Source organism: Corvus cornix, chromosome 1A (assembly GCF_000738735.6).
Source record: "Corvus cornix cornix isolate S_Up_H32 chromosome 1A, ASM73873v5, whole genome shotgun sequence".
Classification (NCBI taxonomy): Eukaryota; Metazoa; Chordata; class Aves; order Passeriformes; family Corvidae; genus Corvus; species Corvus cornix.
Genome location: NC_047057.1, coordinates 49,562,891 through 49,582,734, shown reverse-complemented (window position 1 = coordinate 49,582,734; position 19,844 = coordinate 49,562,891). Strand labels below are relative to the sequence as shown.

The 19,844-nt window shown below is 37.7% G+C and overlaps 1 protein-coding gene across 7 annotated transcripts in view; it reads left to right on the top strand.

Moving 5' to 3' along the window:
• Positions 1-19,844, top strand: part of TNRC6B (trinucleotide repeat containing adaptor 6B) — a 135,952-nt gene that overhangs the window by 21,073 nt on the left and 95,035 nt on the right. For 3 of the 7 annotated variants that reach the window (XM_039571503.1, XM_039571504.1, XM_039571502.1), the window contains exon 3: positions 14,620-14,687. The exons of the other annotated variants lie outside the window; for them this stretch is intronic. In XM_039571503.1, coding sequence (XP_039427437.1) covers positions 14,620-14,687 — 68 coding nt within the window. The remainder of the gene's footprint in view (positions 1-14,619; positions 14,688-19,844) is intronic. 7 annotated transcript variants of the gene reach the window in all.

Below are 19,844 nucleotides of genomic sequence, written 5' to 3'. Positions count from 1 at the left end.
GTATTTCTGCTTGGAACCCTCTTCCCTTTACTATTATTTGGATTATTATTTTAATTTTTAATTACATTTTGTGGTAGCTAATTAGCTAATAATGATTACTAGGCTTTTTCCATTAACAACCTTGGTACTCTGAAAATATCAACAAGCACTGAACTTCTTGTTTGTGACTGATTTCTTTTCAGCTGTTTTGATCCATCAGTTAAGGATTACTGCACAGATAATACTTAAACTTGGTTTCTCAATTGTTCCTTTGCTGTAAAATCTTGCAGGAGGAAGCTAAAATTTTATGACTGATTTGAAATATTTTTAGATTTCTTTCAATGTTGGCAGGAGTTTTGAGCTTATGCAGGAAACTTCTTCATCAAAAAATGCAATTTAAATGTTCATGTTAAATGTAGAATTTCCCTCTCCCCTCCTAGTTGTTCCTTCCTCTCTCAAAACAAAAGCCTGTGAATTCAGAGGGAGTGAGGGACTTAGACTAAAGTAATTTATAGAAAGGCATTTATGAAGTGTGGTACAACTTCAGTGTTGTTGAAGGGAAAGGAGGAAAAATAGCTAGTTCTGCCATTTTAATGTTTTGTATACTAAAAATCTAGGTACACAAAATTCTGATGAAAAATATGACTGCACAGGATGTGTAATAATGCTCAATTCCTAACAAGTACAGGAAAAGGGAAAAGATTGTGTATGGTATGGCATTAGATAAAGGTATTCAAAGTTTTCATTAATATTTATAGAAATAATTATTGAACTGAATCAGTAGGCCAGGAATTAGGCTACTTTTTCATACTTTGGCTCTTTCAAAACCAGTGACACAGCCATTGAGGCTTGTCCTGTTTTTCAGTCTCACTGTCCAGTGCCACTTACAAGCTGTCTTGAGGTCACCTGTTAATCCTTGTTTTATTTCAAGTTGCTACCCAGTTCATATCTGTCAGTGTGAATCTTTCCCTTATATTGTTGCCTGCCTGTTGTCAAACTGGTTAATTCTTACTTTTCTTACCTCTTGGTGTCTAATTGTGAGCTAGCACTTGCCTTCTGTTTAAATCACTCTTCAGAACTCTGTTGGCACTGGCTATGTTTTGTTGTGGTGTTTTGGTTTGGGGTTTTTTTTTTTATCCTGAAGCATTCATGCAGAGATGATTAAAAGGTTAAAAAGTATGGGACTCAAGTATCTAAATTCCTCTTTTACTTCATACACTTTGAGAATAAGGGAACATGAGCCTGTGTTAGGCTATGTATTTTTACATTTATAAACAGAATCATAAAATTCACAAGGAAGTGTTGTTAGGAGTTCTCTATCCTAAAATCAGGAATGTTCCACTAACTGCATTATGGGTAAGGTATACTCAACTTCTGATGTGGATGTTGCATAATGATGACAATAGTGCAAAAGTTAGGCTGATGCTTTCATTTTGTGGGATTTAGAACAAATATAGTGAAAAAACCCCCGTAGTTAAATAATTAAACTTACAGCATCCAAAACCTTGATGCCTGTATTTCTGGGGCTTATAATCCTACTTAGTGATACAGAACTGGGTTTCTATTCAGATAGCACTAAGTAATTTAAAACATTCAGGCCTATACAGTAATAAAATGAACAGTTTGCTTTGTGACTGTCATTTTAAAAAAGATGTTTTCCAGTCTAGTACTGGCCTGGTACATAGTGCTTTCAGATTATGGTTCCTTGCAGTATGAATCCCTGCCCTGAATTTTGGCTTCTTACAAGAGGTGAGCTTTCAACCTCAGTATACTTTCTTGTGAGTACCTGACAGTTCTGAGTAGGTTTCAGTTTACTCATGTGGCTGTTGCTTCTCCACTGGATCCAGGACAGTAGGCTTTGAGGTATTTTTATTTAGTTGATCGATTTTTGATGTCTGCTGGTGAGTTGCCTGTGGAGCTTGCAGCATTTCTGTGCCCTGATTTGCAGGGTACATTTCCATTATTTTTCTGGAACATGAGTTGTAGGAGCAGCTAGTCTTTGTAATGCTGACTTACAACTATACTAAGCTCCTGGAGCCTTTGTATGAAGTATCTTGTATAGTCTTTTAAAAGTAGAGAGGTATTCTGCCTGACAAGACAGTTTATGCTTCTCCTGAAATGTGGCAGCCTAAGAACTAGAAGGACAAAGAATTTTTCACAACAGAAACTGATGAAGCTAGCAGAACATGGAGATGACATTTTGTTAACCTGGAAATGCTACAGCTCCTTAGGAGAGTAATTTCAAAACCAAAATATTTGCATATCATGTATTAAAAAAAGATAATCCAATAACCTCTCAGTAAAGAATGAAATTACTAAAAATTTAAAGTTAATAAAGTAGTCCTTCCTTTTAATGACAGGTTTTCAAAGCTTGTAAAAGTCTTATGACATAGTCCTCTTGTTTTAAGTACAAATTAACATAGTCCCTCAAGGGAAGCAGAAATTTTGGGTTAGTTTCTCTCTGGAACTTTAACACTGTGGCCAGGAAAAGAACCTGGAATACTTTCCTACAAAACACTACATGCTCGGACTTTTCTACATTGGGAAAAAGCCCCAAGCAAACCTGACTGTGAGTTTATAACTTCAAATTTCAAGGCATTGTAGCAAAGAGCTACAATTATGGTATGGGGTTTAATCCTAGCTGGCAACTAAGCACCACATTGCTGCTCATCCACTCCTGTCCCTGCAGTGAGGTGGAGGGGTAGAATTGCAAGGGTAAAAGTCAGAAAATACGTGGATTGAGATAAAGGCAGTGTAATAATTCAGGGGAAAAAAAACCCCAAACCAACAACAAAGATGAGAAGAAAACAAAACCTGTGAGAAAACAAATGATGCGAAAGGAGAAGAATTGCTTGCTGCCAAACAATTGATGCCCAGTCAGTCTCTGAGCAATGTTAGCCCCAGCTAACCTCCACACACACCCTCACTCCCTCAGTTTTCATGCTGAGCATGATGCCATGTAGTGTGGAGTATCCCTTTGGACAGTTGGGGTCAGCTGTCCTGGCTGTGTCCTGTCCCTGCTTCTTGTGCACCCCTGGCCTGCTTGCTGGTGGGATGGGCTGAGAAACAGAAGAGGCCTTGATGCTGTGTGAGCACTGCTCAGCAGTAACAAGAAACATCCCTGTGTTATCAGCACTGCTTCCAGCACAAATCCAAAACACAGTCCTCTACCTGCTACTATCTAGAAATTTAGCTCAATCCCAGCCAAAACCAGTACAGGATGTTATCAGGGTCTACTATAAAAAATCAGTTATAAATAAGGTAAAATTGTTGAGGACTTTGCAAGAAAGAACATGGAATTAAACAGACAGTACTACTTGAACTGTTGTAAAGGAATGCTGTGGATTGCCTAGCTGCTTGGACATTCTAAAAGAAATTCAGGATCGAGTTCAGGATTCTGCCAGTTGGGTGTACTGTTTTCTACAGAGGCAAGACGAATTGCCTATTTGAAACCTACTTATCTGTAGTGAAGACTGCTAAAATATAGATGCTGAACTGAAAGATGACTCTCTGTTTTCTAATCTCAAAATACCCTGAAGTGCTTTTGAATCACAAAAGAGATGGTTAACACAATGATGTATTTTCTTTCTCTTGGAAAATACCATCATGTGCCAAGATGACTTTGACATCTGTCAGAACTGTCACCATACATTCTTTGATCGAGTCTTTTCATATGTACAATTCGTGTGGAGGAAGTGTACTGGCATGGCATGTCACTGCAGTGAATAGGTGTGTGTCCCATTTCTAAAGGAAAAAAACACTTCCATCTTAAAAAAAACATTTGCTTTAAACTCATCTTTTCCATTCTTTTAAAGGTTCCTTCTTTTTCATAAGTGTTTTCTCATTAGATTTTTTTCTCAACCAATAGTGTGTCTTCTTCAGCTGATTACAGCAGTTTATGATACTTTGCAAGACAGACAAAAAAGCAGATATTTGCTTAAATATTGAAAAAGTGGTTCTGCATTTGAGAGCTTATGTGGTATAGTCCTACTCTGGTGTTGATGACAGGGAAGTTGATTTGTGGCTTTGCTTACAAAGTGTCTCTTTTCATGCAGGTGTACTATTGGCACACAATTTGAGGGGTTCCTACCTTTTCAGAATATTGCCTTTTGATCTCTTTCCATTTGGTATTGACTTTACAGAACTGTTGGCAGTGGTTGTAGTCCATGTGGCTTGTGACAGAGTTCTATATAATCAGTCACTTAATACAAAGTCTTACAGATGTGGAAGTACTGATGAGTGTTTCCAGTCTTACTGTCTTACGGCAGACTTGAGGGGTATAGGTATTTGGGGAGAAATTTGAGCCAGGGGCATTAAAGCTTTACCCTGCTTTAAAAAAAATCTTAGATTTACTTTAAAAATCACTTGTAGCCTGTTAGTTTGGCTGAATCATTGAAAGGTGTAAAATTCATTGGTCTTGTTGGCTTCATGCATTTGCAAGACTTTGTACATTTTCATGACCCACAAGGACTGTTTCCTTTTCATTTTGTGAACTAGATGGGTATGAATTTTTTTCAGTTCCTCAAATTTTTTTTTTCATTCATTGGGTGTGGAAGAAATGCATGTGAGGTTTGATGAAAAGAGTGTGGTTGTTATTCTTGACACTAAAAATAGTGGTGATGGTCTTCATCATTCCAGTAAGAGTGACAGGACAACTAAGGACCCGAACTCTGCAAAAACATATTGTGTGGTATCAGTTCCCTTGAAGGGCAAAAGCAACATTAAAAATACGCCAGCGTTTCCTGTCACTTGTTTAAAGTCACTGAAGCATTTGTGCAGTAGGCAAGAGAGTGTATCATAAGAGGGGAGAATGTAGTAGTTGTCTACAGATGCAGTAGTGTGGAATTAGGTTAAGAAATATTTAGAGGTACTTTGAAATCATATTGGTTGGCTTCAACAGATACAATTTCCACATGTAATTCCCAGAGAAATAATGTATTCCCAAGGCATCTAAAGGTTTGTTGGAGTTTTTTTGAGGGCAAGTTGCAGAAAAGCCCTGCTTTTCTACAACATCTGCTCTAGGGATGAGTGGCTCTTTTAGTGGTTTGGTGTTCTGTCAGATAGCTAATCTTTTTAATAATCCAAATAAATTTGGAAAAATTTAACAAGCAAGCAGCAGTGGCTCTCCTGTGACTAAAATGAGCTTGGATTTGCATTCTGGTAACTGGAGAAACTGGAAAGCAGCTGTGGACTGTGGGTGTGGATAGCCTGTATTCCTTCTCCTTTTTGACAGTGGTCAAAAGTGGATGCCTAATACAGACTTAAGGCAGGGTTAATATATACATATAAAAGAATTGCTCTCAGCCTCCAGCTGTTGAGGAACTTTCTGGGCCACTGGCAGTTTCTATGGGTTTAGAATCCACACAGCGGATTTCTGTGAACCCAGAAGAGAAAGTTCTTCTTTCTGTTGCTTACCTGTCTGGTCGGATCTCTTAAGGCAGAATAACTTCAGCACCATTTTTTGTGTGCCAGGTTGATGTCACTTTCAGTTATTCCTAACAAAAAGCAGCAAACAGTATTTGTGGCAGTGAAGGTGATTAAATGTGTAGTGCAAAAGTGTAATTTAGTTTTCTCTAATTCTGGTTATCATTTGCTTTTTTAAGCCTTTGAAAATTCTTTTAGCTATTTGTGCTTGTTGTCTTTTTGTGGCAATGCATCATGTCGATTTCCAAATCTAAGTGGGAGAAAGTTAATACGTTTTCTGTGTCAGGGTGGTTAACAACGTGTATATCAGAGTATCAGCCACTTACAGATGTCAGTTTAAGCTGCTATAACTCGTTCATCTGTGTCTGCACCGTAAATACTAAATTGACTGTAAAATGAGGTGGCTAAATAGAGTCACTGGGTTGCATACAAGTGGCTGGTGAAAGTACTGGTGGGGTGAACTGTTCAAGGGCTTTAGGTCAGATTTGTCCCCTAAATGGAAAGTATGAAAAATTTGTAACGGAAGTGTAAAAGGTTTTTTTCAGAGTAGCTGAAGTTAGCAAGAATTCATGGCTTGTGAAATGCTTCTGTTCTTTAGCTGAAGAATAATACAAAAAGTTAATTAAATTAAATATGGGAATTTTTTGCATTTTACTAAATCCAGATTTTCCTGGGATCCATCCATACTATGTATGTGCAGAACACACTACAAAATGGATGGAATGTTTGGATGGAACACACTAAAAAAATGGGTCATCGTCAGTGGTGCAGGAAAAGGAAAGCACTTCTGCGTAAATTCAGAACGCTTTATTCATTTTTTGTGTCTGCGATGGTTGAATTATTACTCAAAGCTGCCTTGGCAGCTTCAGAGTTGAAGTGTTCAGATGGTATTTCTGGATATCCTGTCATACCATGACTTGAGTGACTTTAATATCTTCGGTGGTTGATGTGAGGTAAAACTGTATCTTGCTGCAAACAACTAGGTGGTTTAAATTGCTTCCAGAGCAATATTTAGATTAGTTATTTTATATATATATATATATATATATATATATATATATACACACACACACAAGCTATTGTATTTTAAATACTTTGCAGCTCAGTAATATATGAAAAGAATAATAAATTTTTAATTAAGTAAACTTTCTTATCTGTACAATATGAAATGTGGCTGGGATCCCAACCCTTTTAACATTTCCAAAATGTGGCTGTTGTTTTCATGATATTCATAAAACTGTTTAAGCTTAGCAGGGAATTAATGTTAAGCTGCTGGGTATTTCAGAGAATATTAGTTAACAAACATTTTAAATATTACATAGAAAGTGAGCCATAGGTTATTTCTGCAATTGGTTATGACTAATTGGTGACAGCTGAAACTAAAAGCAAAACTTCTGGTCCTTAACCACTGCTGCAGCTTTTGTGCTTGTTTAGGTGTAGCATAAATTACATATTCTGATTTCCATAGGTTAATGAATGAGTTCCCATTGATAATCTGTCCTGCTGTTCTACAAGGATGATGCACGTTTTAATGATGGTGTATGTTAACATGTGGCATTTCCTCTACTTAATGTAATGTTTCAGTGAGCCAGGTGGTAAAGTACCATTAAGCTGCATATAACAAACACCAGTAGCAGATTAATTACTTTCGAAGGTAATTACGTGTGGTCTAAGTGTGTTAGCATTCGAAATGATTAGCAGGGAGCGCTGAATATGAAGTGTGATTTAGCAGGGGGATTATGTTAGTTAGTTTTCACTTCTCTTGTAGCTAACAGAAAACTAGTCAGGACCATGTGATGGTAATAACATTGAAATGCTTCATCTAGATGCTGCTGAGAAGCTTCAAGAAAATACTGAGTGGGCTAGGAGATGGTTTGTGTATTTTGGCGGTGGTTTTTTTGTATCAAGACTATGCTTCGGCAAAATTGAGAGAGAAGAAAAGGTAGAAATAGGTTCAAGTGAAAATTTAGTTGCATCACAATGCTGTACAGTACAACAAAGTCCTGAAAGAGATTGAAAATTCAGCCCAATATTTCATGCATACCTTGTCTTTAAGACTTTCCTCTGTGTGATTCAGAGAAATACTTAGTGCTTTCTCATTTTAGGAGCTGTTTTTTCTTTTTTTTTTTTTTCTTTTAAGTTTAAATCTCTGATTCTAAGGGTTTTTTAATGCTTTCATTTGTGTACTGGAATGAAGATTCAATCTAACTAGTAAATTTTGGGGGCAATTTTGCTAAACAATTTGTGCTATTCTATGCATATTTTGAAATGCCAGCTCAACACTAATTTATTCCTCAAAAATTATTAAAGTGTTAGCAGCTAAATTGCATTTTTATTAAAAGAAATTAAATAAAAAATTTAATTAATCTGTTTCTAGTGAGTAAAATCTTCCCCAGTGCAGTTTGTCCAAAGTGCTTGTAATGAAGCCAGGCAGAGAGGTGACTCAGCTTTCCTTTCATTTGCAGTAGTGATTACATTTCTGTTAGACCTCAAATGGTCTCTGAGGTTTCATTTTTTATAACACAGCTTCCACCACTGTTAGCAGTAGTGACTAGTGACTAATTTCTTGGATTTCGAGGACTGGGTTGTGCAACTCTCCTTAAAACAACTATCAGTGAGACAAAATAAGTGCTGATGGTCTGTTTACAGTAGCACTGTTGCTGATGATGATTTGGGAGGGGCATTGGGTATTTAAGGAGTAGTTGTGACAGAACATCAGAGTTATCAGTCTTAAGCTGGGCCTTCCATAGGCTGTGCTAAAATCATCACTTCACTTAAAGCAGCATTTGATTTTTGGCTGGTCCTCACCAGAGTATCTAGTCATACACCAGATAAGGTTTTGGTGTTGTGTCTGCTTGAGATGCTAGTGAGTGAAAAATCTTCAGAGTCTTCATCTCCTGGCTGGTTGAAGTCCTTTTGTTTGTTTGGTTTTGGGTGGTTTTGTTGTTTTTGTTGTTTTTTGTTTGGGGTTTTTTTGTTGTTGGTTTGGGGGGTTTGTTGGAGGTTTTCAGTTGTTTTGTTTGTTTGGGGGGTTGCTTTTTTTTTTTTAAATAAAATAGAAAAAAACAGCTTTGAAAAGGAACTATGGAATGAGTAGGAAAAGGAAACTCTGATGAAGTTGCATTAGTACATTTCTTTATGCTGGTGAAGACAAAAAGACTGTTTAAAATTAATAGCTTTTTTTATAATAAGTAAAGGATTTCTCCCAAATGTCTATCTTCTTTCCTGAGAAAATGCTTGGTTTCTCTTAAGCTCAGTTCGTCTTTGGTGGGCTAGGATAGCTAATGCAGTAGTTGAATCTTGTTAGGAAAATGTGCTTTCTGACATCGGGATTCAGGAAAGATGAGGCTTTTGCCCTTGAAACTTTCTGACCCTTCAGAGCGTTGCCGACTTTATCTAGGATATAAGGTTTGCTCATTAATCAAATCCATTAGGATCTCATTGAAGATATTTTTAGAAAGAGTAGTATGAAACTGTAGTAACAGGTGCTGCACTTCTGGACAAAAAAATATAACAGTTGATTATGTTTAAGCTCACGATAAATTTCATTTTCTAAAAGTTAAGTACTGAGTGTCTAATACTGAATAGCTTTACTTAACTTAGATAAAACAAATTGTCTTTTACTATTTAGAACACTCAATATATTAATTTTTGTTGAAATTTGGATATTCACAGGTGCCTGGATTTTTAGAGAAAAAGGCCTTGAAATAATAAAATACAGAGTTCAAAAACTTGCAGTTCCTTTTTAAAAAAAAAAGTTTTCTATTGAATTCCTCCCCTGCTGTTTCAGGGTCTATTTCTGGTTCCTGCTTCCAGCTGCCAGAATCTTGAAGCTTTCTCCATTGCTTGCCAGGAGAAACAGGTGTGCAGTGTGCTTCCCTTGATTCCTGCTCTTGGAGTCAATGGCTCCCTCTGCAGTCCGCTTAAAGAGAAGCTCAAGTGTTTCGGATCCTCTGCCATTCCACCTTTTCTTCTTTCCTTGGGAAGAATACAACAGATCCAAGAGTTCTCTCTTAGCTCCACCTTCCATTCTTTTGCTACGTATTGAGGACAACTGCATTTCCTGTGTACGCTGTGAGTCAAGAGAGACTCAAGGCTAAGAAAGCGGCGCCTTTTCTGAAAGCCGCAGTTAGCCAGATCGGGTGAGGCTGCTGGATGCTGTGGATGGCTGGAACTTAGCAAGGACTCTGGGCTCCAGGCTTTTTTAAAAAAAAAAAGACTTGAAGAGTGCTGAGCAGGATAGGGTGATGACAGAATGAAGGGAAACTGAGAGACTTGTGGGGAAGAAATGTGCATAGGAATTGTATAAGAACTGTGGGTGGAGGAAAAGAAGAGTATTTTCAGCTAGCTGTGGCTCTTACATGCTGTTCCTCTCTTCAGTTCATCCCCAGATAGTCACTTAATCAAAAACTTAAAATACCACATTCTCATTCTTTCTGTGGTATGATGTTATTATTGTCATTGGGAAAATAAGACCTAAACATTTTAATTTTTAAGTATTTTTTTAATCTTTAATTAATAGGTAGCTGGGCCTAAGAACAAATTTTATAAAATGTAAGCAATGCCTTTGGAATTTTACTGGAATTTTACTTGCTCATTAATTTTTTTCAGAAGGCTCTTTGTCAGATATATCTCTTTGAATTAAGATGAATTACCCAATAAAGTGACTTCTAAATGTTGCAGAAAGATGGAAATGGATATTACTTTATGAGCTTATTCTAGATGTTTTAGACAAATAAGCTGTGTATCACTTTCTAGCAAAAATTTTAAAACCTGCAGATTTTCAGGTGAAAAATAGAGATCACTGATCATGAAATTGTTTAGCGTATGCAGGCAAACGAAAGAAAGTTGGAGTCAAGGTTCTGCAAAAAGAGGAATGCAGAAATTGCTGCACTGTGTCAGGCTTGTTGAGTGATCTTATATATAACTTCTCCTTTCACTTTGTAAAAGTAATGTCGTTGCCAGAAACAGAAAAGCTTATACTGCTATTGTTTTTAATCCTCTAATACACAGACAAATCTTCATACCTAAAGCATATATAAACCATAAAACCCACAAAGGCTTGTGCAATTCAGTGTTGCAATTTGTTTGTTCAACAGCTAGTTTTTTGTCTGCTTAATAGTACATTTTCTCTGTGTATCCTCTTACAGGTGTTTTCTTTGAGAGCAAATTGGGTTTTATTTATATTGCAATAGCAAAGGGGTGATGTTTGTTACAGTACTGTCAAACTGCTTTTTTTTTGTATATGCCTTAGTGCTGTGTTGTCTTGCATTGAAGGAGATTTGCAGGCCAAATGTTGTGTTTTATTTATGTGAAATCTCCCCTCTGCCTACACCGTTCTTTGAGCGCTTATGTTTTTGGAGTGTTGTGGAGGGGGTTTGAGTCTTCATTGTCTCTACTCATAGACAGTATTTTAAAAGAGGGCATACTATAGATCTGCTGCAGACATTTCAGTATTTATTTCTTCAGCATAACTTAGTTTTTCTTGGTGGTTGTTTTATTTTTGAGGGTTTTTTTGATTATGCAACTTTCTAAGATACTTTTCTAGACTGAAGTGCAGGTTCTTGCTGGGTTGGGAATTCAGTAGGGTTTTTTGTCATGTATGTGATCTCTCAATATTAAACTGAATCTGTTCTTCTGGTCATAGGATTGCTGGGAAATTCAGGTTCGAAGGGACCTTCCAAGGCCTTTAGTCTGACTTCCTGCTTAAAGCAGGGTCACCTATGAGGTCAGACCAGGTTGTGAGAGATTTTATCTAGTCAGGCCATGAAAAACTTGAAGCAGGGAGACTGCAAAACTATGCTAGGTTATCTGTTCCAGTCCTTGACTGTCCTCATGGTGAAAATAATTATCTTGTATCCATTCTGGACTTCTCTTTTTTGAACACAGTCTCGTTGCTTCTTGTCCTGTCACAGGGTACCTCTGTGGTGAGCCTGACTGCTTGCTGACGTCCTTGTACAGACAGTAACTTGCTGTTAAGGTCTCCCCAAAGCCATCTCTTCTCCAGGCCAAATCAGCCCAGCTCCCTCTGCTTTACTCACAGGACAAGTGCTCTGGCTCCTTGAGCATCTTGTTGGCTATTGTGTCCATGTTCTGGGTGTACTTCTTGTATTGTGGGGGCCTAGGATGAGGTGCATTAGACCATGTCTGGAATAATAACCACTGAGTAGAGGTGGCAATCATCTGTTGGCAAGGCTCTCTTAATAAAGCATGGGATGCTGTTGACCTTTCCTGACAAGACACATTGCTGGCTCACGATCAGCTTGCTTTATGCCAAGACCTTTTCCACAGAACTGCTCCCCAGCCAGTCACCAGCCTGTATTGTTGCCAGGGCCTCTCAGGTGCGAGTGTTTTGTGTAGGGACCATTCCTCCAGCCTGTCTAGGTCCGTCTGAATGGCAGCCCTGTCTTTAGACTTGTTGATTGATCCTCTTCACCCCAGTTAATAAAATTCTGACCAGAATATACCTTACTGGCCCTGCAAGTCATTGGTAAAGATATTTAATGGACTTGTCCTAGGGCAGAGTCCTGCAGCACTTCACTTGATACCATCCTCCGGGCAGCATGCAACATTTTATCCTCTGAGCCTGACCAGCCAAATGTTTCCTGCAAGTCTAGTTGTTTATCCATTCTAAAAAGATTTTTTTCCTAGTTCACTAGTAATTAAATCCTTGACCTTCCTGTGACTTTTTTTAGTGTCTTGATGCATTTTATTATTGGCTTTATTTATCAATGAAACCCTACCAATTGATCTTTATTTTGTATACTGAATAGTTTCTGTGTTCCTGAATATTTCATCACTCAGTGATTAATTTTTTTTGGTGAACTTCTTGTGAATGACACAGTGCCTGTGCCATTGTACTGTATCTTCTACAGTTTCTTATAATGCAAATTTTAGTAATTTCAGATACTTCTGTCTACTGTCTGAAGTACAGCAAACTGATTAACATTTCTTAAAGCAGAGGGGTTCTCTAGTTCTTCTAAAAGAGATTGTGCCTGGACCGACAATCTTGTTCTTAGCTCAGGTGCTTTGTTATTTGTCATTATTTGCCCACTTTTCTTTGAAATGAAACTTTGATAGATAAGCATGCTGGAGCAGGGATGTCACTAGTGTTCTTCATATAAAATTCATAATAAAACAACAGTTTTATCAGCAGTACTTCAGTGATTGCCTTGTTCTAGTGGTAGTTTACAAGATGTTCCAGTTCTCATTCAGATCTTGATTATCATCTAATATAGTAATTTCCCATTCCTACGTTTTTGTTGGTTTTTAAATCATTGCCTTTTACACATCCTTTTTTTTTTTTTTTTTTTTTTATGGTACCTCCTTTTCTACAGCTTCATTACATCAAATTTCTGTTTTATATGGGAATCTTGTTAGTTTAGCACTATATATGCTGTATGCAGTGCATCTTTACTCCCAAAGGCTGCATTTCATCTTCCCAGTACTGGCCACAAACTGTTCCCTTGCTAACCATTCCTGTGACTTGTACTTGTCTCACACCAGCAACAGGCTAAAATACCTCCTGTGTAAGAGTAATTCTTAAACACTTACTCTCACTCACAGAACCATGCTGTTTTGCAATGTGGCCACAAATCTGTAGCTGTTTTACCCACTGACACATCAGTGTTTTAGCATTTTCAACAACAGAATTAGTGGAATGGGTATCTTTCTCTTCAGCTAGACAGGTGTGAGTCCAGCTGTTAGAGCTCTTGTGAATCAGGTAGGGACTGAAGTACAAATAGATTTCAGTGTGTCTGATATGGTGTGAATACATGGATAAAAGTCCAAATTTATTAAGTAACTGTAAATAGAAATTTTCTTGTTTTCAAACATTGCTTTTACATGAAAACACTGTTTGGACTGGGAGCCATGTGGGTACATGTTTACAAATGTGAACTTACACGTGTTTGATTGACTGTCTGTCTTGTGGATGTCATTAGCACCTTACAGTTCACCACTTTGTCGGTTCGTTTGTGGTTTTGCTTAGGGCTGTGCCTGTGCAGTCAGATAACATAATTTCTTGTATCCTTGTTAGATGTCAATATGCAGATTTTGGGGTTTTGAAAGTATTTTGACCTGACAGCAGTATTAATGTACAAATGAGAAAACTTGACTCTTTTGGGGGGAGGGTAGGGGCACAAGGGGAAGTGGCTGATGGATTTTGGTTTGGTTTGGGGGTTTTTTGCCCCTTGGAAGACTGACTAAGCTGTGTTATCTTAACTGACTGAATAGTGCTTCTCTTTCCAGTTTAATGTAGTGGATCATGGATTTGTGTGTGATTATGATTCAGTTCTTTGTTGTATGTTTTATTGAGTATTGCAGTGTGACCTGTTTGCTGGCTTCATGTGAAGTAGAGCATTGCTAACTGTGTCTGGATGTTTATATAAAATACTAATTGCATGTGTTGAATTTTGATATAAAGAAAAGAATATTTTGCTACCTGTGTGAGAACTTCTGGCTGAATTAAGTGATTAAATGAAGAGCACATAATTAATGAATGAGCAAATATAGCGTAATTCTTTTTTCTCTCAAAAAGAATTACTGAAAATATATGCTAAAACTGGTATTTTAAAAGCAAACAATTAAACATAAAACTTCCTTACTGCCCTTGGAATCTTCTAACAAGAGAGCCAAAGGAAATGCCTACCTTATGTTGTCATTGGAACAGCATCTATTTGAGGTTTCCTTAGGCCTCTTTTTTACCCTGCTAACTAAGCTGTGTGTGCGGTGAAAGTCTTTTTTCAAAGAAAAGTTATTTTTCACAAGAAGTACTCTGCTTTTGCAGCCTTTTCTTTCTGTGCTTAATAAGTTTCTTCTAAAATTTTAATTTTTTTCCAGAGATACTGATAAGCCTTTTTTTAAATTCCTGCTTTATCCGTAAGGAAGAAGTGGTAGAAATAATACTTAGTATGACAAGGGAAGTCCTTAACAGAGCAGAACTTAGAACCTATGTACCTTGACTAATAGTATTCTGCTATAGCCATTAAACCATTCTTTTTCCCTTGCAAGATTTTTCTGAAATCTGTGCTATGGAATGATACCATAGCAATGGGGTTGGAGATGTACATATGTTGCTAAGAAACTACATGATCTGTTCTGGACCAGCCACTGTGATAAAGTGGCTGCTTTGAGTTGCTGCATATGAAAAGGGCCACTTTAGGTGATGTGCGTTTTGCTCCACCGATTTCTGACCTGCAATGCTTGCCTTTGCAGATGGAACATGAGGATTTTGTAATGGAGGGGCATGGCAAGACTCCACCTCCTGGTGAAGAAAACAAACAGTGAGTCACGCGTTTATTTAAAAAGGGCCTTATCATAGTAAATGGTGTGAAGCACTCTCGTTTAAATGTGCTGGGAGTATTGGTTGGTTGCTTGGTGCTCACCCTTTTGGTTCCTTAAATATCCATATGTGTATATATATATATAATAGTGGATGGTGGCTGAAAAGAAAAAGAGGCAGGATGTTGATGTGCCTTAAATGTAAAAGCATAGAAATATGCATTGCAATTTCAAAACATTAATCAGAAATTGTTGTAAAAGGGATAATCGTTCTGGAAGCTTGGCAGTGACGTAGTGAGTTTGTACATGAAGTTTTTATACAGCTGCTCTTCACTGAATAATGTGAAGTATGAAAGAAGCAGGGCCTTCCTTTTGGTGTGCATATGGCAGATTTGTCCTCTTTTAAATATGAGCCTTATTTCTTTAGGATGCATTTTAATAAAGGATCAGAAATTATAAACAAAACACTCATTTGAGGATGAACAATATAAGATGCTGGTACACAGAGCTTTAGGGAAAGCAGCTTGATCAGAGAAGAAAATAACTTCCATTTCCATTAGGAAAGGCTTTTTCATATGATTTCAATCTGAAATCCAGTACTGGTTGGATTTTTTTCCCTGGGTTTTTGTTCGGGTAGGAAGAACAGAGCCTTGTCATAGAAGTATTTCAGTGATGGTTGTATTCCATATTCTTCTCACTAGTTAATGCAATGGTAATTCAATTTTGATATCGTAATCAATTTTTTTTCTTTTCCTGCCCCTTGGAGCAAGCAAGAAGGTGGTCTTTGGAAAATCTAGATAACAGAACTCTTTTTTTCCTAAGCCTAATTGGATGTTTCCTCATGAGAAGTTCTCATTGATCTGCACTGTACTTGTTGCAGAAGGGCTGTGATGTGACTTGGGGTGAAGGTCTACTTTGCCTCCTAGACAAGCTGACAACTGTAAGTCCACTGCATCTGTGACAGTGAGAAACCATTTCTGAGGTAGGCAAGTTGAGGTCAGCGAAGTTCTAATGCTGAACATGCACATTCTTTCCATCATGGACATGAGCCAAACTTCTCAAAGTAATTGTTGTTATTTCTATCTATTCAGACTGCACAACTTACTGTGGTACCAAGAGATACAAAGGTTGTTGAAGTAGAAACTTTCAGAAGAAAAATCAGTGCAGAAGTAAAAAGTAGGAATTAGATTTCTGCTTTCCTGAACTGTTTCTTTATATATATAGTAATTTAATGAAATACATTATTGTAGTGAGTAATATGAGGGATATTGTACTGGATTTGTCATAGCCTTGTGTTTGTTAGGTGTCTTGTTTTAGGTGCAAGTGGAAACTAGAATTACTTTATAGTTGATCTGATTTTTAATTAGAGCTTTTCAAGTGGCTTACAACATTATCTCTCTTCTCGAAAACTTTGGTTATTAAAGAATATGAGATTAGTGATAGGCAGCATTTTTACTTTTTAACTAATAGATTTGTGTTCAGGTGACATCTGGAACCTTGTCATACAGATCCTGCTGTAGAAGCATCATTCTTAATATTATTTTGATTGAAGTCTAAAGGTGCAATTTTAGTAATGCAACGAAGAGTTGAAGGTAGTTGTTTTATGCAACTTGTAGCATAATGCCAGCAAAACTCAATGTGGGTATTGCTCTTAAATTTAAATCAATCCCTTGAATCTTATTCTACCCACAGTATCAAATTTTCAGCTAACTAACAAAATCATCTGCCTTGACAGAGTTTACCTCTTGTTATAAGACAAGGAAAAAAAAAATTGGAAATTACCTCTTTGTAGTATTACTTGCAGTGGGGATTAGCTGGGCATAAACATACTGGACTGGGCTTTGTGAAGGAGCACAGAGAGGAACTCTGGAGCATCTGACAGAGGAGAAACAGAGAAAGCTGTGACTGTTTAGCCTTGAGATGAGAAAACTTGAGGGAGGATGTTCTTATCCATGTGTATAGATACCTGATGAGGGGACTAAAGAAGACTGAGCCAAATTATTCACAATGGTGCCTGGTGGAGAAGCAAGAAGCCATTGGCATAAACTGAAATACAGAAAACTCCACTCAAACACAAGGGACAATAATTTTCTTTTTTTACTATTAAGCGTGGTCAGACCTTTGGAAGAGGTTACCCGGAAAAGTTGTGCTTTCATTGCCTTTTAAGATACTCAAAACTTAGCTGGGCACAGCCCCAAATCTGCTTCAGCCTGCTCTAGTTAACAATGCTTTGAGCAGAGGGGTGGGATTGATATCTCAGAGATCCCTTCCATCTGCAGTGATCCTGTGATTTGGTGTACCCATGTCTACTGTTGTCCTTCTAGTTGGTTTGAAATAAAATTGGAGCTTGTTAGTGAAAGGTAGATTCTAAGTTTGAGTGTAGAGTCAGATGTTCTCTACAGAAATAGCTGCATCACTGAAGATGCTTCCTTCCCTTTGCAGCTGTCATTAGACTTCATAGAATTTACTGCCTCTACAGCTATGCAGATGGGATGTTTTCTCTTTGACTGCTTCTAATTTACTTTTCAGGACAGTTGGCCATTGTAATTTAATGGCCTTTCGTTAGACAGCCAGATCTGGGTAACTCTGCACTGAGATTGATGAGGAAGTGTTCAGAAGATACTGTTTCAGCGAAGGAGCTAACTTGCACCAGAGTTCCAGAGCAGTCTGCCTGTGTTAATCTCCCAGGAAAGCCCTGCAAATTTCTTTCTGCATTTCAATGGACTCAAAGCTTTAATGGACAATGTAGGAACAGAAATAAAAAGATGCTTCTGAGAGACTTTCAATGGATGCAATAGTTTTTACCTTAGCCCCAGTTTCAGGTGAAATTTCCTTTGCTAAAGTATGGCTTCAAAATTGAATACAAGGAGCCAGCATCCATGGATGATTTCTGGCACCTCATGAAACAGATTATTTCCCCAGTTTGACTCAGGGATAAAAACTTGGCATTTTAAAAGTGCATTCTAGCATTAAACAAACACACACAAAAAACCCAAACAAACCCAGCAACAGCAAACAACCCTGCTGCATTGTTGTGAGTCTTTCTTCTGCTAAACTGAATAGTTCTTTTGGACAGACTTACTGTACTAAAGTAACAACATTTTAAGATTTTTAATTGAACTGTAGGTGATACCTGAGAACCGCTGTCTTCTGATACCTCTCAGCTTTATGGGGAGGAATTAACTGCTTAAACTGTATACAAGGGCTTCAGAAATCTTCAACTGATCATTTACAACATGGATATAATGTATTTCGATTAAAGCTAATTATGAGGAAGTTACCCATTCAGAATCCTTAGTACAAGTCATCTCAAGTCCTGTGAAAGAGCTGCAGTTTATGTGCAGTGCATGTGTCACAAAGCTGTCATGGTTGTGCAGCAGCAAAGTGACTTACACTAAAAACTGCACTTCAGAAGAAGTGAGCCTGCTTGGACTACTGAAGCTGATAGTGGCCATCTCAGACCGTGCTCCTACTCTGGCTGAGGGCTGATGGACTTCTTGATAAATTGTTACTTCTTAGTTTTTATGTACTCTGTAACCTTCTCCCTTCTTAGCTCTGTGTGTGTTACACTTGGTCAGGTTATTTTGTTGTGGCTAATACCTTTGGTAAGAAACCTCCTTCCTTCCTTCCTTCTATCTGTGTCATGATGCTTAATTACAGGTGAACATTTTATTAGAGGTGTTCTCTCATATTTTCATCCGTTATGAAGAGGTTGACCTGAACTGGCATGCTTAGGGAGTAAATATTACCTCCCCACACAAAATACTTGCATTTTACATGGCAGCAGTTTATTGCGCCCTTATCAGTTGTTACTACTGGAGCAAAGATTGAGGCAAATGTGACCCAGAAACATCTTTCCAAAACAGTCAAACTTCTGTTGATGAGCACAGAGCAGGGACAGGGGCAGGAAAAAGAATTCTGCTGAAGTCCTTAAATTGAGGTTCTGCTCCTAGCTCTAACAGCATTAATTAGCAACTCTGTCTGTGCTAATAAATTACCACCTGCTGTCACAATCAGAAGTGAATGCACCCTAATCTATGAGTGAAAGGGATTGGGTAATGAAAAACGACTCCTTTTTATGAGATAAATGTAAATGTTTTACTCTTCCTGACTGACACATGGAGAGGTCTGTTTGATGGTAGCTATTCAGACAAAAAGTGAGCCAAGTTCATACTCCAATTTAGTAGGAAGGTAAGCCAAGCTGCTACTGCTGTTTGAAGTAACTCAGCTGGCTATTCCCCACCTGTTTTATAGTAATGGGAGAGAAAAGTTTTCAACTCTCTTGACAATTCATACAGCTGGAAGTGATTCATATTGTAAGAAAGATATCAAAACAAGATCATTTCTGTAATTTAGAAAGTGTCATCGATTACACCTACTGAATAGCTTTTCCCTGGCTTGATAGTTTAATGTACAGGTTCTGAGGCAAGTGTTTTTAATGAGACCCTCCAAAATTGCAGTAATGCCAGGATGAGATTGGAACCACTGAGCATCACAAAATTGTTTAAAATTTGGTAATAGTATCTTATTTTTCTTCAACATTTCAGCAGGAATGTTCAATGTCTTCCTGGATTTGTGTTTCTTTTAACTACAGTTAAAAGAAAGTAGTAGCTAAATTGGCCTAACAGGAATTACAGACTCTGAAAGTCATCTCATCTAATACCATGCTCAAAGGGGGGCCAGATTTGAAGGTTAGACTTAACTTCTAAGTTGTATCAGGCTTCTCAGGTTTGTTGTAGAGCTTTTCTGGACAGTCTGTGGCAACATTATTCACCTTCACAGCGAAGAAAATTTCCTAATATTCAGTAAGAATTTATGATCGTTGTCTTTCATCTTTGAATGTGCATGTCTGAATGTGGCCCAGTCTTCATTAAAATTTACCACTGTGTCCACTTTTACAGCAGAATGGCTCCCCCTTCCCCCGGCTTAGTTCTGCCGTGCAAAAACTAAGTGAAATCAAGAAGCTGGTTTACAGGCCAGTCTTTGTTTTCAGCAGCCTGCTAATGTCAGGGCCACATGTAAACATCACTGCTATAATGGCACAAAAGAACCAATCTTACTCTTTCATGGTGTTGCTGAAAACTATAAAAAGGCTGCAGTGGTATATCCTGAAGTTGTCTGGTTGGGTTGGTGAGAATGAGAGACGTTGTTATGAACTA